Here is a 26,389-nt window from a genome sequence, read left to right as displayed (position 1 = left end):
ACAAAGAAAATGGAAACTAACTTAAAATAAACTTAGGGTAATGATCGCATCAAATCCTCAACCAATGAAATGCTTAAAGTCTATGTGGATCTTCCTAACATGCATGATATGAGCGCGTAATGGGCGTCAACCATTACGACGACTTCGACATGAAAACACTTTCGTTAAAACGTAATAATAAAGCACCTAGTTTCACATTAAACAACTCCACATAAAGATTAATCTATAATTGAAAAACGTTTACACTACGAAAGGTGTGGGGTGATTAATGCTCCCTAGCTTACTACTCTGTAAAACATCCTAATAAGAATACACAATACATAAAAACCCTAATTAGACCACAATGATAAGGTATCTAGTTTTACACCGATCTATTCCACATAAAAGTTACACTACAATTGATAAACGTTTTAGGCTACCAGATGTGTGAAACGACCGGTGTTCTTTATCATACCTTATAAGGTGACTCTAATAGGTAAACATATATCATGTCAAATTAGAACCATTGCAAAAGACATCGTTCTATTTCAAGAACATTGGTTTTATTCAAGAATCCAAGAAACTCATAGACAAGTAAATTCTTTTTTCATGAATAAATAGATTGGAATATTGATAACAAAACTTTTTAGCATGAGTTTTGATATCCTCTAGTCTTATACAATCATCACATATATCAAGAAAATCTAAAGAACACTTCATGGTTTTGGAAGAAACTTGATCAAAACCCTAAGGAAGGGTTTAGCTAGACATAGTTAAACTAGATTAAGCATGAAAACAATAAAGGAATAAGATCAAAATGATTTTAAAACAACTATATTAAACTTCTAAAAATTTGGATTACAAAAGGTGAAAAAGGAAGAACAAAACCTAAGCTAGAACTTGAAATTTAACAAAGGAAGTTGCTCTCTGGATTTTAGCCCAGAAAACGTGCATCAAAGGAAACTAAAAATGCAAAGAAATTAAGTTGATACACCTGAGAAAATAGAAACCCCCAAAAAGTGCATAATTAAACCTAAATCCTAATCCTCATATTTATAAAGAATTGGATTTACAAAAGGTCTACAAGAATTAATTCTAGCCAAGTATTCAGAGCTGGTCGGCATCCATTTCTATCCATAGAACTCAACTTTTGATTTGGATCGCACAAAGATTTTGAAATATCTGGACATTCTGGAAGACACGAAGTCGATCGATCGATCGAATACGAAGTTGGTTCGACTGAAAGTCGATCGATCAAATTATTGGCTGTACAAATAATCGATCGATCGAAATGCCTTAAACGATTTTTATCTTTTCATGATCAACCTTGAACTCTGGAAATGACCAAATTGCCCTTGATGTATTTTCAGGTCTAATTCAAGTGTTTTGAACTAGATCTCAACTAAGACCTGAAAAATATGACATAACACAAAACTACAACAAAACGTTATATATACAACACAAACTAGATCTAACAAATGCAAATTAAGGGGTCTTGAATCGAATAATTCAAGACTTATCAGTTGTGACTACTAGTTATGGTAGTTTACAACTACTGACGTTGTACCGCACATAACTTTATATGGACACAAACATGGAGGGCCACTTCATTTCGTATGAAGTTGGAGTCAAACGATCAGCGAGCTTTGAAGTGGTGCATGATTCTAGGGATGATTGTACTCGTTCAAAGTGGATATTCACTACATAGTAATGGTAAGCTATGTGGATAAACATCGCCGCAAATTTGTGTTTCAAATTGGTGATATTGTGAAATGCAAGGTGTCGCCAATGCGAAACATGTAACACTTTAGGCAATATGGATGTGCTTAATTCTGAATATATTGAGTTGTCCCTAGTGCTAAACAAGCGAACCTACAGCGTGCATGATCATGATGTCTCCTAGTTTTAGCGGACATTCATGACATTTTCCCGTGTTTCTCAGTTGCGAGTGTGTTTACGACCCTCCACTTGTGATGAACTTCTTCATATTCAATGGAAATTGACCTATGAAGAGGTGCAAAGTGGGTGATGGTTTGTAAGAAAACACTAAAATCATTTTGTTAGTGAGAACTTTGTGGTGAAATTACGATGTTGAGGAAGCCACTTAAGTGATCAATCGTTAAATGTGGGAGTGATCCCCATTTTAGCGAATAAATTCGGGTATGATTGTTATATCATACCATTTTCGTGTAAGTATCTCATGTAAATCATATATTTGCATGAGTGTTTCTAATATAGAATGCATGCTCGTATGTACATAAAATGATTAATATCCAAATTTCGAGAATGAAATTTTTATAAGGTGGGAGGGATGTAATGTCCAAGAAAATATTTAATGGGTTTATTAGGATTAAATAAAAATAAGTCTATTTAGTGTGGTATTTTTATCCTATGGACTCGTAAATAGTAGCTAAGAAAAGAAAATGCAAAAGAATATTTTTTTAAAGTCCAAAGAAAAGAACAGAAAATAGAATAGAAAAAAAAAAAACAATAGAAAATAGAATAAAAGAAATAGAAAAGAAAAAAATAAATAAATAAAAATAAAAACATATGTGGGGCGACTTGTGCCCCACATATCAAATGAAAGGCCATTCGGCCCTTCTAAAGAAAAGAAACGGGAAAGACCATTTGGCCTTTCCAAAACATGAGGCACATGGCCTCTTTAATAAAAGAAAAGAAAAATCGTATATATAAATAAAAGCCGAGTTCTTCCTTAGAATTAAGGCTGGCAATTTTGACACGACCCGATAATCCGACACGAACACGACACAAAATTAGCAGGTTTGGTTTACCTTAAACGGGTCGACCCGTTTATGACCCGTTTATCTTGGCTTGACGGGTTGTGTCGCGGGTGACCCGCCAGACATGATTATGTTTTATATATATATATATATATATATATATATATATATATATATATATATATATATATATATATATATTTAAATTATTATTTATTAATTTATTATTATTAGCTAAAATAAGAAAACAAAAACAAAAAAACCCTAACTTCTTCTTTTCTTTTTCATTCAACGCCGTCCCCCCCCCCCCCCCCCCCCCTCTTCTTCTTCTTCTTCTTCTTCTTCTCCCAGTCTCTCTGCTGCGCCGTTGTCCTCGTCTGGTTCTTCGTCCTCGAAGCCCCAGTGCCCCAGTGCCCTACGGTCTCTCTAGTGTGTCCGTCCTCGAAGCCCCAGTGCCCTTTGCTAACTCTCTTCGCCGAGTCACCGGTCGTGGACTCGTGGTCTCGTTCAAGCTCGGGCCTTGGTCTGCAGTCCCCGACTCCCCACGCCTGAGTCCGATTGCGCCATGAAATTGAAGAGCTTGGAGGCTGGAGCTCAGGGCACTGTTTGGGCTCTAGTACGGGTACCTTTAGGTCCTCTTCAATATCTACTGATTCTAATTTCTACTTCAATATTTACAAGTAGGTAAAGTTTTAATTTTTGATGGATTTTGCGATCTGAATATTTGATTGTTGATTTGAATCATTTGATTTTGTTTTATTGCTGAAAGCGAAACATTTAGTTGAAATTTGAGGTTCTGATTGTGGATTTTGATTTGGTTTTGAGATAATTTCTTGCCTTAGCTTTGAATGTTCAAACGGGTCGTGTCGGGTCGTGCAGACCCAATACGACCCATTATGTTAAACGGGTTTCACGGGTCATGTCGGGTGACCCTTGAAATAATCGTGTTCGTGTCGTGTCTGGAGCCCCGACCCGTTAACATAAACGGGTCGTGTTTGGGTCTAGCTTAAACGGGTCGCGGGTCTTAACGGGTCGTGTCGGGTACCCGTTTTGCCAGCCCTACTTAGAATGGCATAGAATAGTGACACGTGGCATGAACCCATACTTTTTAGTGACTAAACTGGTCATTTAAGTACTGAACCGGTTTAGAATTAGGACACGTGGCATGAATCCATACTTTTTAAATATATATAAAAGCCAAGTTCCAACTTAGAGTTGGCCTAGAATTAGGACACGTGGCATGAATCCATACTTTTTAAATTTTGAACCAGTCATTTGAGTAAAAAACTGGTAATTTAAGTAAAACTAAACCGATCTGTATATTTCAAGTAAAATAAACAGTGCATTTAATATGACTAATTAACTCTCTTATATTGAATAAAAAATGAATAGATTATTAAATTCTCATTAATTTCTACCTCTTTCTCTTCCTTTAAGTAAAACTGGAAAAAAAAAAAAAAAAAAAGTAAAATTGAACTGCTCCATGTATTTCAAGTGAAATAAACGGTGCGTTTAATATTCCTAATCAAATCTCTTCCATTGAATAGAAAATGAATAGAAACATTTAATTTTGTTGTCATTAAATTCTCACTAATTTCTACCATTCTCTCTCTCTTCCTTTAAGTAAAATCTTTTACTCCAACACCGTTTCCTCTCCCACTAAATGTCCGTTACAAACTAAACCTTAAATAGTCAAACGTCAGTTTTTTTTTTCTTTGGGAAATGTCAAAAGTCATTCCAATATCTTTCGCTTTCTCAAATAAATATATGGAGAAGTAATGGTGTGTGGCTATGCAAAACTTCAATGTTGTTTACATTACTGGAGAGTGGTACTCAAAGCAAAAAGAGCAAAGTTTTTGCTATTGTTGGAAGCTTTTTGTTAGTAATACTGCTATAGCATTTTCTTTCTTTCTTTTTTAGTTTGCCTTTCAAGTTTGTCGGGGCAGTGTTCAATAGAATTGTAAATAATATGTTTGTATTTATTTTATGTGCTTCTGTTTTTTATTATTTGATTTTCTATCCTTATTTTTGCATTGATAATTTATAATATTTTTTTATTTTTGTTGAAAAAGTAGTTTCTTTTACGCTATATATAAGAATGATGGTCGAATTAAAAAACACCTATCTGACCGTAGTTTCTTCCTATACCTATAAATTTCTTTGGAACTGGAAAAAGTATATAAAAAAATAGTTATTTTCAATTATATTAGTGGTTATCATTTTACATTTTTTTTTTTTTTTTACTTTATTTTCTATGATTTTGTTCTTTCTTTAAGTTTTTTTTGTCCCTATTTCCTAATTTATATTATTTTTTTGTTCAAATTTATTTATTTCTTTTTTCTTTTTCCTCTCTAAATTTTACATTGAATTCAAGGAAACCATGGAGAGAGAGAGAGAGTTTACATTAATTGTTATTTTGAGTACGAGGTATGACAATTTTTTAATATATATTGTTCACTGAATTTTTTTTTTCCCTATATAATACACATTGTTAACGTCCTTAATTGATAAACAATATTGATTTTCAAGGTTTCATATGAATCGGAAAAGTATATGGAAAAGAAAACTCTATTTTATTCTACTAGTATTTTTTGTTTTTCATTTTTTGTCTATATTTTCTATGGTTCTCTTACTTCGTTTCCTCTCTTCTTCTTTTTTTTCCTTTTCTTTTTCTTTATTTTTTATGTAATTAATATATTATTTTTCATTCAAATTGCTTATTTTATCTTTTGTAAATTTTACACTAAATTCAAGAAAATGATGGTAAGAGAGAGTTTCTTGTGGTTGTTTTTTGTACGGGGTATGATGATTTTTTAACGTATTATGTTTATTAAGTAGTTTTTTATTACTTTGTGTAATACAAAAAAGATAATACTATTATATGGACAGAGATTTCTTACAAATCGGTTTGTAGAAAATTTCTTACAACTCACATATAAGATTGACATGTGTCCTTTAGCATGTAAGAAACACATGTTATTTAAATAGCATGTTCTTTGTACATGCTTTTTAATAACATTAATAAAAAAACATGTGCTTCTCACATATTTAAAAGATACGTGTCTTTTTTAAATGTGAGTTGAAGAAAATTTCTTACAAACCAATTTATAAGAAATTTTTGTCCCGATTATATTATATTAGTATTTTTCAGTTTTCATTTTTTATCTATATTTTCTATGCTTCTTTTCTTCCATTTTTATTATTATTATTATTATGAAACTAAATTATAAGGAAGAATCCCGCGCATGGCACGGGTTATGAGCTAGTTAAAATTAAAAGGGTTAAATACTATTTGCCCCCTGTGCTTTACGGCCTTTATTTTTTGCCCCCTTAGTTTCACTTTTTATCAAATTTGGTACTTGTGGTATATGAAAAGACGGAAATGGTACCTCCGTCTGATTTCTCGTCTAAAACTAACGTCCACCCACGTCATTGGGTACCTAAAAATTTGAAGCCCAAAACCCAATTATTTACACGTCGTTTCCAACAATATCCAGACAACAACATGGCAAAAAATGCCGTGGATGGACGTTAGTTTTGGATGGGAAATCAGACGGAGGTACCATTTCCGTCTTTTCATATACCACAGGTACCAAATTTGATAAAAAGTGAAACTGAGGGGGCAAAAAATAAAGGTCGTAAAGCACAGGAGGCAAATATGTATTTAACCCAAATTAAAATGAAGTGTGAGGCGCATGTGCGCTTCACTTAAAAAATAAAAGGAAAGGAGGCAGCCTCCTTTCCATCAGACCCGAAGAGACAAAAAAAAAAAAAAAAAAAAAAAAGGGAGGGGGGGGGGGGGGGGGGGGAGGGTTTTTCGTAGAAAACCCTTGATTTGCGAAGATCAAATCGTTCAAACTCAAATCCGACATCGAAAACATGATCTACGCGTAAGGATTTACGTTTTCACCGATTGTTTTGAGATAAAACACTAAACTCACAATTTTATGATTTTGGGTTAAAATCTTGAAATGTGAGTTTAATCTAGTGTTTTCTTTAGGTAATGGGTTACTTGGAATTTCTTGAGGCTACCCAAACCATGGGTTTTGGTTTGGTGAAATTTTGGTGAGTTTTCCTCAAACCCTAACTTTTGGGTATTTAATTTTAGTTGTATTTTTATGTGATTAACATTTAGTAAATGCTATGGGTTAATAATATTGTGTTTAGGGTAGTGATTTATAAATTATGGGTTAAGATTGGAAACCCTAATTTGATGGGTTAAATTAATTTGGGGGTTTTAAGTAATTAAAATCTAGATTGTTAATTTGTGGATTAATTGTGGTTATAGTGATGATTAATCCCAAATTAGCTATGGGTTTTGTAAAAATAAGTATTTATGGGTTTAGGTTCTAATGTTAGTAAAAATAAATAATTATGGGTATTTAGTTTAAATAGTATTTGTGAGATTAACCCTAAGATTTTCTTATGGGTTAATGTTATTTTGAATACGGTAGTATTTTATGTAAAAGTTTAATGAATATAATTTGATGGTTAATATTATGGAGAAAATATTAGTGAGAAATAATTTAAAAATTCGTGAATGTAATTTTAGGGCTAATATTATTATAAGTGTTAATGAAAATAATTTATGGGTTAGTGAAATTAATTGCGGGTTAGTAATTAATATTATGAGTAAATAGTTAAATAATGATTTTAATATCTAACCCTTAGTAAATACTTTGGGTTAATATTGTTTGAGTTTTAGTTAGTGTCTAAGATTTATGGGTAGACGTTTGGAACCCTTTAAAATATTATAGGTTTTCCAACGGTTTAACTTTGAGCGGTTCAAGTGCTAATTAGGGTGTTAATTATTTAAAGTGCTAAATAGTGCAATGTGTTATTCCACAGTGATACATTGCAAGGTGGTGTCTAGGAGACCTAGTGATTAAATCCGCCCAGCCAAGGTGAGTATTCTACTCACTGAGAAACTACTATTTTCATATATTATAGAATTGCAAAAATATATATGTGTTTTATAAATCCGAACCGACTGTATGTTGACAATATGTTTTGGATGTTTTAAGTAATTTCAATTATATTGAAGTATCAATGGTGTTTATGAGAAATGAAGTGTGATTTGAATTGATTTGAAGGATTTGATTGTGAGATGTTGTTGGAATTTAAATTACGGAAATATTGATTGAAGAATTGATGTGTTAAATTGTTTATGGATCTATATTGAAAGCATGTGTTAAAGGCATAATTCAAGAAATGAAATGTATTGTTTTAAGGCATGAGACATAAGCATATGAACGGTAAATATGCATCGAAGTGAGGTTTATAGCCCACAGGAAACTATACTTGGGTTAAATCCCATGAGTTCTTGGATTAATTTCCATGAGGTACTTGAGTTAAATCCCACGAGGCTTGGATTAATTTCCATGAGGAACTTGCATGAGCATGTATAGCATTGTTTTTATGAGTATGATGTTTTTATACTATGTGTAGTTTTGCTAGACGTATTAATATGCATAAGAGTCTCAATGGAAAAGAGTTTATGTATATTTCTATCGGATAGTTGCATGATTTAAATGCTATTGTTTTCTAAGTCTCACTGAATCAAAAGTATTATAGTAAGTGATGATATATGTAGTTGTTTCCAACAGTGAAACTTCTACGTATAAGTCTCAGATATATAGTATGCTTAAAATGTTTTCTATTAGTCGGTGTTTGCTGTATCAGCTATGGGGGTTTTTCAAACAAAATTTTATAAAATTGGTAGCTGTTATAGTGTACGCATGACTAAAAAGGAAAAGTTGGTTCTTTGCGAAAACTCAGTGAATAGTATACCCTGAGGTCTTAGCGTATTTATTTATGATAAAACGATAGGCTCATAATTCCACATGTACGGATGTGGCAGCCCTCGCAACCATGCAGACATTGATGCTTTGGTTTCAAGTTTTGCAAATATAGATATTGACTCGTCCACCTAGCATATGAGATGCTATGATTTGAGCACATTGCGATAGTCATAAGTCACGAACTCATGGGTAGTCCGTATTTTGAGTATTTTATTTATGGCTCGTGTCCTACGTGGCATATGTATTTGTTGAGCCTGTATTTTAGTATGTAATTAGTGTAATGTGTTTTATGAGCTTTAAATAGATATACTTGTACATGGCTCTTGTTGTAATTAATTGTTATGTATTAGATGTATTTCCGCTTATGATATGTGTTTTGCTGCACATTGATTATTATATTTTGTTGTTAGATGTAACTTTAATTATCAGGTGCATGTTATGGGGCATGTGTCACATGTTGGGTGAGGGACATGTAGTCGTGCCACTTGGAAGATCCGTTTGTATGTTTTTTTTTTTTTAAAAAAAAAAAAAAAAATTGGGTCGTCACAGCGCGGGTTTCTATGAAAATTTTATAATTTAGTGGCGTATTAAAAGACATGCTACTATTCAATGGCGTGTCCATATAAAACGCTATCTTGACATGCCACTAGATACTGACACAACAAAATCTAAATGCCTCTAAATTAAAATAGTGGCCTGGTATAACTTGCCACCATATTAATTAGTAGCACGTCGTAAAAATAACTAATATAGACATGACTCATGCCGCTAATATAAGAGTTTTTTTTTTTTTTTTTTTTTTTGTGGCGTGCATCAATTATATTAACCTAATCAGGGAAATGATACTTGGGGGACGTTTTACCGTCCCCCAACAGACTGATTTAATAAAAAAATAATTTTTTAAATAAAAACAGCTTCTTATATCACCTCAAAAGCTATTTTTAATTAAAAAAAATCCATTTAAATAGAAAGTGCCAAGCAGGGGCCGGTTGGTTTGCCCCGTCACATCAGAAGCTGTTTTTAATTAAAAAAAATCTATTTAAATGAAAAGTGCCGGACAGGAGCCGGTTGGTTTGCCCTTGCATATCACTGCTCACCTAATCAGCCCTTTCCCCCTAAACCATTGACTTTCCGTTATTTTCGGGAATGAAAAAGTGTACCCAAAGGGTAGAGGCTAGAGAATAAAATTTTGTTAGATTTGGAGCCTCTCTCTCAACAAACACGTGCAGGAAAATATTCAATCTTTTCCATGCCCTTCAATAGAAAACCTTTTCACAGTAAAGAAATATTTCTCTCTTGACAGGGGCACTACGTTACAAACTGAGAAGCTTAATTCGTTGAAGAGCGGGTGTATTTAATGCACTATCTGAATAAAGGACTCAAAAAGTCTTCGTCGGCTATTTTCTGTAAAAAATTTTATAGCATCTACGCTGTAGTTAATGTAATCTTTTTACAGCACCTATGCTATAATTAATGTAAGGATTTGGATTAATTACAACCCTAAAGCCATATCCATTTTTCAAACTTGGTCGACTTACTACAGTTTAGTACTTTGGTTGGCATTTGTCAACTCTCACTTTGTCATTTAGCTGGACCAGTTCTCGACTTAAATAAAAAAATTTCTCTAATGCCAAAAAAAAGAAGAAGAAAGTAACGAATATTAATAAGATTGGCATAAAGAAATAGTTTTATGTGTTGAATAAGATTAGAAAAAGTATATGTCCAGGAAGGCCAGGACTGAGGAGGCAACATTTTCTGTGATGGCCGGGGTACCTGGAAAGACTCTGCAGCAGTATCAGCATCTGCAGGGGATATTCTAACAAGTAGATGATACTGAATTATTTTTCTTTGTCAGCTAGATTCTCTTTCATGTTGGGACAAATTGAGTAGGACCCACGAGAAATATGTTGTTTGACTTATTATATGTATATATATTCAAGAAGCATTATTGATTATATGTATATATTCAAGAAGCTGAAGCTGAAGCTGAAGGAAAACATCTTACAATGTGTACTTGTTGGTAGGGTGGCATGGCTGCTGCAGCTGAAGGAATACATCTTACAATGTGTACTTGTTGGTAGGGTGGCATGGCTGCTGCGCAAAGTTGGGTTGGAGAAAGTGGCAGAAGCTGGGGCGCAAAACGCATGGAACCTTCTCTTCTAGAAGCTGGGGCGCGCCTTCTTGTTACTAGCTTCCTTGGACGTTATATCTCTACTGGATCTTTGATGTGAGTCATCTACTCGTAACTAGATATCCTTCTCATATCATTCTGCAACTTGTTGCTTTGTTGCAGTACTGATATATATACGTAACATAGTTTTTTATATTTTTATTATTCTCTTCAAATTAAAAATGCAAAATTGAAAAGAAAGTTTTTTTGGAAAAAAAAAAAAAAAAAACCACTGTCCAAAGATTCAGAAAATTAAATTTTTTTTAAAAAAAAGTCTCAATTTCTATATTGAAATTGAAAAATTTCAGTTGGATGAATTATTAGTTTCTTAGCGTTCTCGTAAGGCTATACCTGAATGACATGACTCTTGAAACTAACATTCTCTTGCTTTTTTTGTTCGAACATGCAATCCACTCTAACTAATACAATAGCCTACTAACTGTTATACAAAACACACTATATTTTACACAAAACACATTCTGCTAAACGAGACACAAAACAAATAAAACACATATCTTCTATACTTTTCTAATGCCATCTAGCTATATTGAAATGAATCCCCATTTGACGTTATCTTTGCCACGCATCTTTAGGAAATCAGGCTTTGCCAAGCGTGCGACTCATCGAGTCCACACCTGTCTTCTTTCAATACACTGGTTTACTAAACCCGGCCCCTTTCATTTACTTTGAACAAAACCTCTGCAACTTTTTAGAGCTCATTCTATTGTTACCCTTTTCAGACATGTCCATTGCTACCCGTGAAATATTAAAGAAAAAGTTTTGACAATGACGCCATCGTTTTAAATGAGATGAAACCAGTTGAAGAGATGATAAAAGGGAAGAGGCCAAGGGGCCAAAAAAAAAAATTCTTGCTAAGGGCCAATAGGCAAAAAAATCTTATAATTTTTTTTCTTCTTAAAAGTTGAGGAGGGACCATGTCCTATACCCCCCCCCTTTCGTCCCTGATCATTCATCATCAAGAGATCTGTTCGTGATTTCAAAAATTATTTTGAAAAAAAAAACATTCACTTATAACTCTTGATCTTTCATCGTTTTTGAAAAAAATGTACTCATACTTTAAAAAGTGTCAATTTAGGATATCCACATTTTAATTTAGGTGTTAGTTAGAATTTAGCGGAATTTACAAAAATATCCATGCCTGAATCTTTGAAAATTTTTATAATTTTTTTTTTAAAAAAATAAACACAGTGGTAATTTAGGAATTTTGGTAGGATTTCATGGAAAACTCTAACGGAGGGTTGAAATTGAAAAGAAAATTGAAAGATGGATACGCTAAATTGACACTTTTTAAAGTTTGGATACATTTTTTTAAAAGTGATGAAAAATCAAGGGTTATAAGTGAAATTTCTCAAAAAAATAAAGAAACTACATATACTTATCCCTTTCCAACTACCACGAAATATATTCCTTGGCCATCAAGATCTCCAACCCACCCTTCACAGAGATCGCAAATACAATCTTTATTGTCACTTGAATAGTGTCATATTTGGGCAAAAAAATGACACTAATCATTTAACGTCGACGTTTGCTAAATGGCGTTAAACATAAGATCGGATTAGCACCGTTTACTGTTTAAACGACACTAATTAAAGACGCTTGGGTACGAACGACACTAATTTGTTAGTGCCGTTTGAACCCCTAAACGATGCTAATATAAATAAATTTTATTTTAAAAAAAATAAAAATTAGTATCCTTGTGATGACCTTTTTTTTTTTTTTTTTTTTTTTTTGAAATCATACAAATGAATCTTCACAGTAGCACGACTACGTGTCGCTTATCCAACATAACGTACACGTTCCATAACATATACCTGATATTCAGAGTTGCATCTAACACGTGGAGTATACATATTAATGTGCAACGAAACACATATCAAAAGCGGAAATACATCTAATGTATAACTGTTATCAATAATAGGAACCATTTACATGTCTAACTACATAATAAAACATATTACACTAATTACATAATAAAATACAAGTTCAACATATACATATGCCATGTAGGACACGAGCCATAAATAAAATACTCAAAATGCGAACTATCCATGAGTCCGTGACTTACGACTGTCGCGATGTGCTCTAATCATAGCATCCCATATGCTAGGTGGACGAGTCAATATCTATATCCGCAGAACCTGCAACCAAAGCATCAATGTCTGCACGGTTGCTGGGGTTGCCGCATCCGCACAAGTGGAATTATGAGTCCACCGTCTTAGCATAAATAAATACACTAAGACCTCAGAGGTATACTATTCACTGAGTTTTTGCAAAGAACCAACTTTTTCTTTTTAGTCATGTGTATACTATAATAGTTGCCAATTTTATAAACTTTTGTTGATACAGTAAACACCGACTATTAGAAAACATTTAAAACATACTATGCAGCTAAGATTATACGTAGAAGTTTTGTTGTAGAAACAACTATGTACGACCTCATCTACGATAATACTTTGTGGTTTGTTTGCTAAGGTTTACATACACGCGAAAACATTCGTATGCACATAACCCTTAAGTTAGAAAACAATGACATTTAAATCATGCAACCATCCGATAGAAATATACATAAGCTCTTTCCCATTGAGACTCTTATACATACTAATACGTCTAGCAAAACTACTCATAGTATAAAAATATCATACTCATAAAAACAATGTTATACATGTTCATGCAATGTTTCATTTGTTTTACATCGACCGGATAGTGAACTGCCCGCCGATTAAAGTTTTACATCGACTGAATAGCACCCAGTACTATCTGTCGATTAAAGTTTACATTGACCAAGTAGCACCCGGTACTACTTGCCGATTAAAGGCTTGTCGTTTCCCGTGAGTTATAAACCTCACTTCAATGCATGTTTAGCATTCATATGCTTATGCCACATGCCTTAAAACAATATACATATATTTTCTAATTTCATGAACATGCATTTAACTTATGCTTTCAATATAAATTCATAAACAATTTAACACATCAATTCATCAATTAATATTTGCGTAGTTTAAATCCCAATAACAACAGGCAATCAAATCCTTTAAAACAATTTAAATAACACTTTTCAACCACGCATTATTTTTCATAAACATCATTGATATACTTCAACATAATTAAAATTACTTAAACATCCAGAAAACATATAATCAACATAACGTCGGTTCGGTTATGTAAACAGTATATCATTTGCAATTCTAAAAATATATAAAAAGTATAGTTTTCTCAGTGAATAGAATACTCACCTTGGCTGTGCGAATTTAATCATTAGGTCTCTTAGACACCACCTTGCAATGTATTATTATGGAATAACACATTGCACTATTTAACACTTTAAATAATTAACATCCTAATTAGCACTTGAATAACTCAAGGCTAAACCGTTGGAAAACCCATAATATTTTTAAGGGTTCCAAACGTCTACCCATAAATCTTAGACACTAACTAAAACTCAAACAATACTTACTCAAAGTATTTACTAAGGGTTATATATTAAAATTACTATTTAACTATTTACTCATAATATTAATTACTAACCCGCAATTAATTTCACTAACCCATAAATTATTTTCACTAACACTTTTATAATAATATTAGCCCTAAAATTATATTCACTAATCTCTAAATTATTTCTCACTAACATTTTCTCAATAATATTAACCTCAAATTATATTCATTAAACTTTTACATAAAACACTACCGTATTTGAAATAACATTAACCCATAAGAAAACCTTAGGGTTAACCTCACAAATACTATTTAAATTAAATACTCATAATTATTTATTTTTACTAACATTAGAACATAACCCATAAATACTTATTTTTACAAAACCCATAGCTAATTTGGGATTAATCATCACTATAACCACAATTAATCCACAAATTAACAATCTAGTTTTAAAATACTTAAAAACCCTAAATTAATTTAACCCATCAAGTTAGGGTTTTCCAAACTTAATCCATAATTTACAAATCACTACCAAAAACACAATATTATTAACCCATAGCATTTACTAAAGGTTAATTATATAAAAATACAACTAAAATTAAATATCCAAAAGTTAGGATTTGAGGAAACTCACCAAAAATTCACAAAACCAAAACCCATGGTTTGGGTAGCCTCTAGCAAGTTCCAAATAGTCAAACACCTAAAGAAACACTAGATTAAACTCATGTTTTATAAGATTTAATCATAAATCCCAAAAATACAAGTTTAACGATTTACCTCAAAACGATAGGTAAAAACATAGATCAGATTTCGTAGATCACATTTTTAAAAATCGGATTTGAGTTTGTACAGTTAAATCTCCGTACATCATGATTTTTCTATAAAAAACCAAAGGAAAAACAAAATGAGAAGAAGAGGCAATAGCCTCTTTGGAAAAAGAAAGGATAATAAGGCCGGATGGCCGGTTTTTTTTTTTTTTTTTTTTTCATTTCCACAAGGCGCAGTGCACCTTGTTTGTAGTGAAGGGCCAAGTCTTTGTTTTTTGTTTTTTTTTTTTTTTTTTTCCTTAACTTTTCTTTTAGTTTGACTGTTCTTTACCTTTTTTTATTCCCTGATTCCTTTTTTTTAGTTTTTATTTTCTATTCTACTTTTCTGTTCTTTTCTTTAGACTTTAAAAACATTCTCTTATATATATTTTTTTTTTTTTACTATCATTTACGAGTTCATAGGATAAAAATAAAACACTTTTATTTATATTTTTTTTATATTTTTTTTATTTTACCACATTGAATAGACTTATTTTTATTTAATTCTAATAAACTCATTAAATATTTTCTTAGAAATTACAATCCTCCTCCTCCGACATGTCTTCGTCTTCTTTTTCTTCATGCAAAGTAGGAGCGCAAGAGCTTCTCCTCTCTCTTTCTCTCTCTATCCCTCCCTTAAACACATTAAACTAAAATATATAACTAAAATTTTCGTCTTCTTTTTCTTCATGCAAAGTAGGAGCGCAAGAGCTTCTCCTCTCTCTTTCTCTCTCTATCCCTCCCTTAAACACATTAAACTAAAATATATAACTAAAATTTTCACCATAAAAATTAGCATCGGGGTATTACATAAACACATAGACAATAGAAAATAAGCATAGAATTTTAGACTAATTAGGATATCCAATCCTGAAAATCATTACATTGTTCGATTTTGCACTTAAAAAGCTTTTTGTTCAAAAAAAATGATCCAATCAATTTAGTTAGTTTCCGCACAAACTCATACCTTGATAGAATTTAGTCTTTTCAAACTCCTAGTTGTTTACATTTCAAAAAAAATAAAAAAGTCCTAGCCTACTTACCATCCTAGATATGGTAGTGACAGAATATAAATTAAATGATTAAATTCATTTATTTTTAATTGTTTAAACTTTTTGGAATAAGTGGTGATTTAACATGGTATCAAAGCAAAAGTCTTAAATTTAAACTTTGATTCCATCATTCAACTTCTAATTAAATATTTTATATGTTGAAATAAGTTGTGACTTAGCGGATCGAGAGATCAATCCATCCCGGCTTTTAAGCTTAGCGAGAGCATGCACGATGATACAACTAAAATATAAATAAACTTAAACAAAACTTAGACACGTGTTTTGAAGAATGAAATTCGCCAACATGCAAAATACTATTTGACACAGTACGTACTCCATCAACACCTTAACCCCCTTTACTCTTTAGTACTTCCACCATCTTAGTAGATATACTTCAACGGTCACTGCCTCAACTACGTACCTAACTATGTTTGAATTACATCATTGAGTCGACTCATATATTGTGCCTTGTCGTAATGCATGCATGCAGTTTACTGGAGGAAGGGGGCAAAATATTTACTTTTGAAGGAAACAAGAGAAAATCTTCTCTAAAATTTGTTCTTAAAGTTCATAGCCCTCAGTTTTACTGGAAGGTATGTACTACTGTTAATCATATCTTATTATGGTGTTTTTAAGGATCCCGTGCCCCCTGGTGTTAAAAGAATTTGGAATGAAAAATAAATAAAAGGATTTATTGATGAGCGTGCACTAGATTGTGTTTTGATCAGGTCATGACACGGGGTGATTTAGGCCTTGCAAGTGCATACATTGATGGGGATTTTTCCATAACTGAAAAAAATGATGATCTTTTGAATCTTTTTATGGTAAGATGATTGATTTGAGTCTAAGATAAATCCGGAAATATATATAAATGCTCAGAAGCTGCCTTGGTGATTTGCTTCGCAGATTTTCATTGCCAGCAGAGATTCAAATTCCTCTGCCTCAAAGTTGAATAAGAGAAGGTATATATTTCAACTGGCAGCAAACTTTGCTGGAAGGTATATATATATATATATATATATATAGTGAGATTACTATTAGTCATCTCCTCAATTGCATTCATCTTTTGTTGGGTTTAGGGGCTGGTGGACACCATTGCTATTCACAGCTGGTTTAGCATCTGCAAAATATTTTTTCGCACATGTCTTAAGGCAAAATACTCTTCAACAGGCTCGCAGAAACATCTCTCGTCATTATGAGCTGGTATTAATTCCGATCGAAGAAGATGATAGATGTGAAATAGAGTAGAGTTTTGGAGAGAGACCAAAAGTCTCTTTTACTTGACTGTATATTTCTTTTTATAATAATCTTATAATTCGTCTTTGTGTATTTCTAGAGCAATGAGCTTTTTGCTCTGTTCTTGGGAGAAACAATGCAATACTCCTGTGCTGTATTTGAGGTCAGGATCACCACCTTTTAATGATTCACTGTTAGACAATGCGTCAACTTCTAACAGCTATATTCATCTGTATTAAAACTCTTCTCAGAAGGAAGATGAAGACTTGAAGGTTGCACAGCTGAGAAAAATCTCACTTTTGATAGAAAAGGTGCGTCTTTACTCTTGGATTGTATCGAATTCTAAAAGTTCTGGTTGCTCTAAGCTATATTCTTCTGTACTTTCAATTAACTAAGGCAAGAATTGATGAGAAGCATGAAGTTCTTGAAATTGGGTGTGGTTGGGGAACATTTGCCATTCAACTTGTCAAACAAACTGGATGCAAATATACTGGCATCACTCTGTCTGAAGAGCAGTTGAAGTTTGCAGAGAAGAAAGTAAAAGACGCTGACCTTCAGGTAATTTGATCAATTTTACTTCAAAAGCATATTGTAAGTTTGTAACATCGACCCACCCAAACAACACAATATTATTCGTTTTTTACTTTCTTAAACCAGACTTCCTAAGATATCATCCATCATTGTATTATTATCGCATATACACGCTTAACTACAGAGTTTTAATAGGTTTATAATCATCACAACTTTAAAGCGCGTTGTTTCAAGAATGATGCGAATATACATATAAGCACATTCACATTCCCGTACTCAGGTGATATGGGACGTCACACATATATTATGGGATTTTAAACCAATTAATCAACTTTGCTTTCAGGACCACATTAGATTTCTTCTTTGCGACTACCGCAAATTGGATGATACCTACAAATATGACAGAATTATATCCTGGTGAGTTCCTTAGCCAGCAAATCTTTCATGTGGAGATAACGATTCCAACAATACTGTAACATGATCTTTGATGTAATTTTTCAGCGAAATGATAGAACATGTTGGCCATGAATTTATGGAAGTGTTTTTCAGTTGCTGTGAATCAGTCTTAGCAGAAGATGGGGTTATTGTTCTACAGGTACAACCGGTGTCGTATCTCATTTCCAGTTTGATTCTAATGTCTTGGTTGCTAACAATTAAAGCTGGTTGATCTCTTGTTAGTTTTCATCGCTACCAGATGAACGCTACGAACAATACAGGAAAAGTTCAGACTTTATGAAGGAATATATTTTTCCTGGTGCTTGTGTACCTTCATTAACTAGGATAACATCAGCCATGGCTGCTACATCCAGACTCAGGTATAAGTTTACTGCTTGGTTTTACTATTTACTTCTTTATAAAATTAATAGAAACCCTGTAAAATAACAGTGTGGAGCACGTGGAGAACATAGGGGCTCATTACTACCAAACACTCAGATGTTGGAGAACAAATTTTATGGAGAGCCAAAGGTAAGAAAAATTATTTGACTATCAAGAGTCCTGATGAAACGACTGCCATCTCCGTTCAAGTTTTTGAATGTATGAGATGAGGGCCATCTTTATTAAGGGAACCTTGTAACAGGGTACATTTCCTCTTCTTTTACACGGATCACCTTTACGAATGAACCTCATCCATTTCAGCTCAAAACTCTTGAGGCTATAGGTTTTTCTATGGTTTGAATTATGATGAAACAAAGAGAGTGATTGAAAATGTTTGGGCTCACGGGTGCTAAGAAACCTCTCCAAGAATAATTGAAAATTGTGGCTTACGAGGCTTATATAGGTTGACTGGATTAATCCTTAACTCAAACCTTAACATTACAACCACAAAACCATGTTTTGACGCATTATTTTGCCAAAAAAAAAAAAAATCAATCTCTTTGACAATTATGTGACAAAATATGTACAAACCTTACAACTCAATGAATTACAAGACAATCCTATCAAACTACTTAAAACTCTCGTCTTCCTGAAACATGCATACACAAACATTAAAATCTTATAGAGAACGCATGATCAATGCACTAAAAAAGTACAAATATATGACTATCACATATCACACCAAAAACAACTACACTCCCCCTAACTACTTTTTGTCATTTTTTGTCACAAAATGACAAAAGGAAATGTGACAACCCCTTTTTTTTTTTTTTTTTTTTTTGAAAACATACAAATGAGTCATCATAGTGGCACGACTACTTGTCACTCAGCCAATATACGGTACACGCTCCATAACATGTACCTGATAATCAAAGTTACATCTAACAGATGAATACAATAATCAATATGTAACGGAACACATATCATAGCGGAAATACATCTATATAAACATAACTGTTAATCAACAATAAGAGTCATTTACAAGTCTAGCTGTTTAAGGCTTCCATAACATATTAATCTAATTACATACCTAAAAGACTGGCTCTAAAAATACATGTGTCACGTAGGACACGAGCCATAAACAAAAGACTACCAAAATGGGACGCCCTAGTCTACACAGCTACGACACCAACGATATGCCTCAGTCGCAGTACTCCAAGTATCGTGCTACGGGGTCATCCTCTAGATCTGCTAAACTCGCAACCAAAACATCAGTATCTGCACGGTTGCGGGGTTAACCACATCCGTACAGGTGAAAGTATGAGTTCACCACCTCAGTAATAATTTACTGAGGTCTTAGTGGTCTAAGACTCACTAAATTTTCTCATAAAACGACATTTTACTTAATCTCTTGTTTACTATAACAGTTATTGTTTTGGTTATGAAAACCTATCTCTTGAAGTCACATCATAGCAGATAGAGTAAACACAGACACAACATAACCATATTGTTCTTATTCCAACATGCTCACATACAAATCCATACTATATCTCAATCAACAATCCATAACTATATCTCAATCATCAATTCATAAATATATCTCAATCAACATAACCAAAACTACACATGCTTATTTACCAACTCAATGCACAACAATGCAGTACAGTGCCAAAGGGAACACAGGCCCTACGGTCCTCAACAACTAAGACTGTGCCAAAGGAAACACTGGCCCATAGGTCTACAACAACACTGCCAAAGGGATTATTTACCACCTTAATTCCACCTATTATTAATTAATTGTAATCAACCTATTAATTATATTCTACTTTTGTCTCTTTACTTTTCTTAATTAAATCCTCAAGTGGAATTTTACCACCTTAAATGAGCTTAATGTTATTTAATTCCTAATAAATTTATTAAATAATTTCTTGGACATTACAGGAAAGGCACAGTCAAGACTCTATAGCTGTACCAAAAACAATACTCTTAAATGCTTACACCATTAGATGCATCAATTTTAAATCGTAACCATAAAATAAATAGTATTCATTTCATTTGAAATTGAAAAGATCCTATATATTCCTAAATGCAAAGACCTAAACCAATGTAACATTAAATGTAAATACCCAAGGAACAAATCACTAAAGAATATGAACATGACTTTTTAGGTACAAATTAAGATACTGACCTAGGGCTAGGGATGCATAAAATGCATTACTTAAATAAAGTGCAACAAGAAATTCAAGTAAAACACACCAAAAAATATTTAATGGAAGCACAAAGCAATAACTCGATCCCCCTAAATCAAATACAAATGGCACTCGCCCAACAACTATTGAATGCTAACTTACCACCCTAGCTTTGACAATCAATGATTCAATTCACACTTTGAAATTGTGTGTAAAATGCTTGCATGTGGAGGTCCAAAAATCATGGCTACAATTTTCACATAAAGTATCACCATTGATTATCAACAAGTGAGTTTAAGACCTTAATTTTATGAGGAGGTTAAGCATCAAATTTTAACCACAAATTTTGGATAAGCACACTAGTCAAACCATTTTTGCAATGCATTATGCATCCATTAATGCATGTTTACATTTTTTCAGGGAAATCCTTGCTCTCGGCTTTGATGAAAAATTCATACGGACGTGGGAATATTACTTTGACTATTGTGCTGCTGGTTTTAAAACATGTACACTTGGAAATTATCAGGTATGTTTCTTAACAAAAGAACTGATCGATTGACTCAAGTAAAAGTTGCCAAGTGATCAGTGTTTCAATTTTCAATTTTCCTTTTGCTCAATGAAATTAGATGCAGAAATATATATATATATATATAGGCTAAAAATGGAACACAAATGCTCTTTTTAACCCCCATCAACTTATAATTATAACAAAAGCAGAACATTGACAAAGGGAAAACTAGAGCATTACTTTTGAATAAATGAAATAATTAAATGAGAAAAGTACACATTACATAGCTTGTACGAGTAAAGAAACAAGCAAACTAATTAATAGGAAATCTTAATTAGCTAGCTGACACAATTTCATTGAAAAGGCTACAATAGCTAAATATTACTAAAGCTTAGAATTGGTATGTATATTCATTCATGAAATCATACATCTTCCACTGAATGCAAACTGCTATTATTGTTCACTCATGGGCTTGCTGCCATATATCTTAAAATTATATTATGTATTTATGGTTATAATCGAGCCGGCTCGAGTCAAGCACTAAATGTTTAAGTTTGGTTTGTTTAATTTTTATTTTTTTTCCGAATACGAGCCAAGGTTATCACCGAGCTAGATAATCAGTTAAAACCATGTTCATTTATTTTTCGAACAAACTCGAGCTTGTTTACAAACTACTCAATTAACTTATTTATTGCATATATATAAAGTAAATGTCATTATTATTATTTTTTTCGTAAATCCATACTATTTACGTATTAGTTAATTAATTATTTTTAAGATTTTATTATTTGAGTTAATTAGATAAATTAACTCAAATCTTAAAAAATCTAATCTCGAGCCTATATGTTTTTCTCATAGTATGTATATACATTCATCACACACACACACACACACACATATCAAAACTCACAAATGCAATAATTCAAATTATATCTATCACATTACGAAGATAATTCATTTTTATCTTTTCAGATACTTAAGATGCTCTCATTACAGAATTAAAAATAATGAACTAATTAAAAGTTTTACAAGTTTATATAAATCTATACGAGTTCAGCTTGTTTCATAAACGAGCATAAAAATTTGTTTAAACCCTATACATTTAATAAATAAACCAATCTTGGGCCGAGTTAATCCGAACCAAACCTGAGCCTATCCACGAGCGGCTCTATTTATTTACAACCATATCTAGCTGTATCTTATATTTGATCCTATATATAACTCTTAATATATTTACCTTTTATCCACAATGTAGGTTGTATTCACACGTCCTGGCAACGTTGCTGCATTTGGAAATCCATATCAAAGTTTGCCTTCCGGATTTGATCCTATTCTCGAAGGAGAAATCGTACCTTCATTTTAGCGGCAGGAGTTGATGACCCTCTTCCTGGCGGAGCAAAAAGATTGAACTCACATGCTATGGCTCACTGATTTGATTACTTTATATGTTCTAATTTTCCAAGTAAAAAATGATGAACGATGGCTTCTTAATTTTGGGGTTAATTTGTAACATGCATAATGATGAATAATAGACCCCACGAATAATCCAACTCGTTTTCTTTTTTCTATCAATGGATTTCTATATTAATTGATAGGAAAAAAATTAAAAATTAAATTTTTTTTTTTTTTTAAAAAAAATAACTCTCGAAAAACAAATCTGAGATGAGGAGGGAGCAGATCCTCCTTGTCTCGCTTTCCCTTTATACTCCCCACTCTTTGAAAGAAAAGATAAATACATAGGAAAAATAAAGACAAAAGTGGAAATAATAAAATGGAGACAAGATAATTTTAAGTGGTTCGGTCAATGACCTACGTCCACAGGATAAAGTCTAAAGGGCTACATTAATTGTTGCTCTTATTGCTTAATTATTTTACAATACATAATACTCCTATTAATAAGAGAATTGAAATAGGTAAAAATGGTAATCAAATTTGATTAATTTGATTACCATCAAACCTAATTACAATTAGCTTATAAAAGAGAAGTAACATACAATATCAATATAATATATTTCCTTTCAATATGAGAAATATATTATCTAATATCCTGAAAATATATTCTCTAACAACATTCCCTAATATATGGATATTCTCTAACACTCCTACCCTCCTCCTCCCATTCTTATTTTTTCTTTTGTTTGCAGGTGTTCTTCGATCAAATCAACAATTTTGGCATCTCCGCTATGCATCCGTCCATCTACCTCCGTGTTGTGCCGTTCATCTCCTCCATGACTGTTGGTTATGTTTTTGCTTTGAATAAAAGTTTTCTTCTCCATAGATCTGCCATCATAGACAATCTATGGGATGAATGTTAGTCATGTGTGAGGGGCTGTCTCTCTCAGCCTGGATAGTTCGGTGTGAAGAGTTATCTCTTACGGCCTGGTAGTTCGGTGTGAGGGATTATTTCTCACGGCCGGTTTAAATAATTTTTTTCTAGGATATTTGGCTACCATCGTTTAAGATCTAGTCTGTTCGGAGCAGATATGTTGTTTAACTATTTTTGTACATAGGTTAACGGAAAATAAAAGTCATAAATAACACTTTATTGTAAAAATTTTGTTTGCATCTATGACTTTGTAACCTCATAGTATGTGTCTATAATTTTACAGAACTTTTATGCTTTGTCATGTAAGAGCTTTATGCTCATGATCTTTGATCAATGAAATACTCAAATCTTTCATTAAAAAAAAAAAAAAAAGAAGAAAAGATAGGAAAATTATAAAACCATGGGCGGAGCCATCATTTAAAATTTGGGGGGAGAGGGGGGGCAAAACTGAAAAAATTAAAAAAAAAATAAAAAATTTTAAAAAAAATATTATAATAATATTTTAAAATTTTTTTTGTGGAAAACATGGGGGCTTGGAGGGGAGCCCCTCCAAGCCACCATGTGGCTCCGCCATTGCATACTCATATCCTATCCATCTCATTTCAAATCCACCATTGCATGAGAGTTTCAAATAGAGTTGACAATTTTTGACACGACCCGCGAATCCGACACGAAATTATAGATTAGGGTTTAGGCTAAATGAGTTGGCGGGTTGGCGGGTTGACCCCTTTACAGCTCGTTTAGTTTTCGGGTCACCTGTCAACCCATCAATTAGCGGGTTGACCCCCCAACCCGTTTACTTATTAAAAAAAAAAACAAAGACTCTTAAAAAAAAAATGTAAATAACTTAAAACAAAAGCCATAATTCCCCGACATTTAGGAAAAGAGAAAGGAAAAAATCTTTAAAAACAATACCACATTTCTGATCAAAACCCTTAGCCACCAAACAAGCTTTATTCCGTTAAATAGAGCCGTCTTGCTTCCATTTGAGTTTGTACACCCATTTATTGCGAACAGTATGCTGATGTAGGGGGCGAGGACATAAGGACCATGTACCATTGGCAAGGAAAGCATCGAATTCAAGGCCCATGGCAACCCTCCACTCAGGGGATGTTACTGCCTGGGAGTAACAACTCGGTTAAGCAACTACACACACACTGGTTAATAGATGTAACTTGGAGTTAATGTTGGAAGTTTTGACCCGGCTTCTGCAAAACCGACCTGACGTGATCAGTACGTAGTCCAAAGGAGCCACTGAGAGCAACGTCAGTAAGCCGTCTTGACGCTGCCTAATAAGAAGACTTAGAAGACTTACACAAGTTTCGTTAGCAAAGACGTCCTAACACAATGTGTTATAGAAGACTACCCTCTTAGAGATCCATCAGCAACACATCTTTAGTTCAATGTTTTGTTAGTTTTAAGAGTCTAGTTACTATAAATACTTTTTGTGGGCGATTATAGACGCAGTTATGTGTGTGTGTATATTATTCATAGTTTTCAATTAAAAAAAAAAACACTTTAATTGGGAGTCGTTTTTTATCTGTTTTACCTCAAATTTATGATTTGTTCTTTGTTTTGGGAAGAATTATTAATCTAGTGTTGTTGTTTTTGTGATCCACTAGTACTACACCTATGCTGCATCACAAACCCAGCTGTTAAATAAGGCCGATATGCTTAAAACACCGATGCTAGGAAAGGGGAGAAAATACTATCAAACTAGAGGTTAAGCGCAGCTGATACATCCACTTTACAAACCCAGTAGTTAAAGTGGGGGAGTATGCTTAAGTGATTAAACGGTGATGATACACTTAACAAGTCAAGGAATGACATGATTAAATGTTTATGATCAATATGTATGCCTATGAATATTATATGTACGTAGCATGTTGTGATCTAAATGTTTTTGTTTTCCATTATCATATATTAACAAATGATGTTATCTGCATTATTATAAGTATGATGTTATTGAACTCTAAGAAAATAAAATGCTAAGGAAAATTAATTGTAGTTATGTTTTTATTATTATTATATTTTTAGAAGTACTTCCCTCTCTCTAAGGCACAAGTTTTAGGACTCTGCTACAGCACTTTGATACACAGTTTTAATGAAAAACTTAGCATTGGTTTCAAAATAAGTTTTGACTTTGAAAACATTATTTAAAAGAATGAGAGAGAATTTTAAGCAAAAGAGGGCTAACGTCACTCACAAATAGTGGTTAATTTGTTTATACTTGCCGAGCCATAGACTCACTCTTCCGTATGTAAAACTATTAAAATTTTCAAATGTCATTGAAGAGGTCGTGGAAGACCCCTATGCAAGCCTGGATTTCTACCCGTGAGGTCGGTAGGAAGCCTCCGCTTTTGTTGGGCTGACTTTTGTCAATTAGTCTTAAGTTTTGAAGGCCTTGTAGGTGCATGTGGCATTCTTATGAGTTACGTTGCTTGTATAGATACAGTAATAATATAAGTTTATGCAATGAGATTCAGTTTTATATATATATATATATATATATATATATATATATATATATATATATATATATATATATATATATATATATATATATATATATATATATATCAGTTTATTAAAAAAAAAGGTAGTAGAGCAACATGTAATATTTTCACATAGTTCATTTATTTATTTACATTTTATTCTCTTAATTAGAAAATGATCAAAGAAAATAAAGTATATCGAGAAGCAACTAATAGCATCTTAGTGCAATCTTCGATCTCTCCTTGGGGAACAGTCTAGGATCAACGTCTGGCACTA

At 32.8% G+C, this 26,389-nt stretch overlaps 1 protein-coding gene and 1 long non-coding RNA gene across 2 annotated transcripts; one reads left to right on the top strand and one right to left on the bottom strand.

Annotated features, from left to right (window-relative positions):
• Positions 1 to 10,550: 10,550 nt before the first annotated feature.
• On the top strand, positions 10,551 to 22,857 carry LOC133873426 (uncharacterized). The gene is made up of 14 exons (XM_062311132.1): positions 10,551 to 10,748; positions 16,502 to 16,604; positions 16,740 to 16,835; positions 16,918 to 16,973; positions 17,091 to 17,214; positions 17,348 to 17,410; positions 17,499 to 17,558; positions 17,644 to 17,805; positions 18,122 to 18,195; positions 18,280 to 18,373; positions 18,457 to 18,593; positions 18,664 to 18,744; positions 21,204 to 21,309; positions 22,547 to 22,857. The coding sequence occupies exons 1-14, from the start codon at positions 10,609 to 10,611 to the stop codon at positions 22,652 to 22,654; spliced, it is 1,404 nt and encodes a 467-aa protein (XP_062167116.1). The 5' UTR covers positions 10,551 to 10,608; the 3' UTR covers positions 22,655 to 22,857.
• Positions 12,605 to 15,069, bottom strand: LOC133873442 (uncharacterized). The gene is made up of 3 exons (XR_009901124.1): positions 14,931 to 15,069; positions 14,788 to 14,853; positions 12,605 to 12,882 (listed from the first exon to the last, which is right to left on the bottom strand). It is a non-coding gene; the product is annotated as an uncharacterized LOC133873442 (long non-coding RNA).
• Positions 22,858 to 26,389: the final 3,532 nt, after the last annotated feature.

The sequence above is a fragment of the Alnus glutinosa genome, chromosome 1 (genome assembly GCF_958979055.1).
Source record: "Alnus glutinosa chromosome 1, dhAlnGlut1.1, whole genome shotgun sequence".
Classification (NCBI taxonomy): Eukaryota; Viridiplantae; Streptophyta; class Magnoliopsida; order Fagales; family Betulaceae; genus Alnus; species Alnus glutinosa.
Note: the sequence above shows the minus strand (reverse complement) of the source record. Positions and strands in the feature narration are given on the sequence as shown.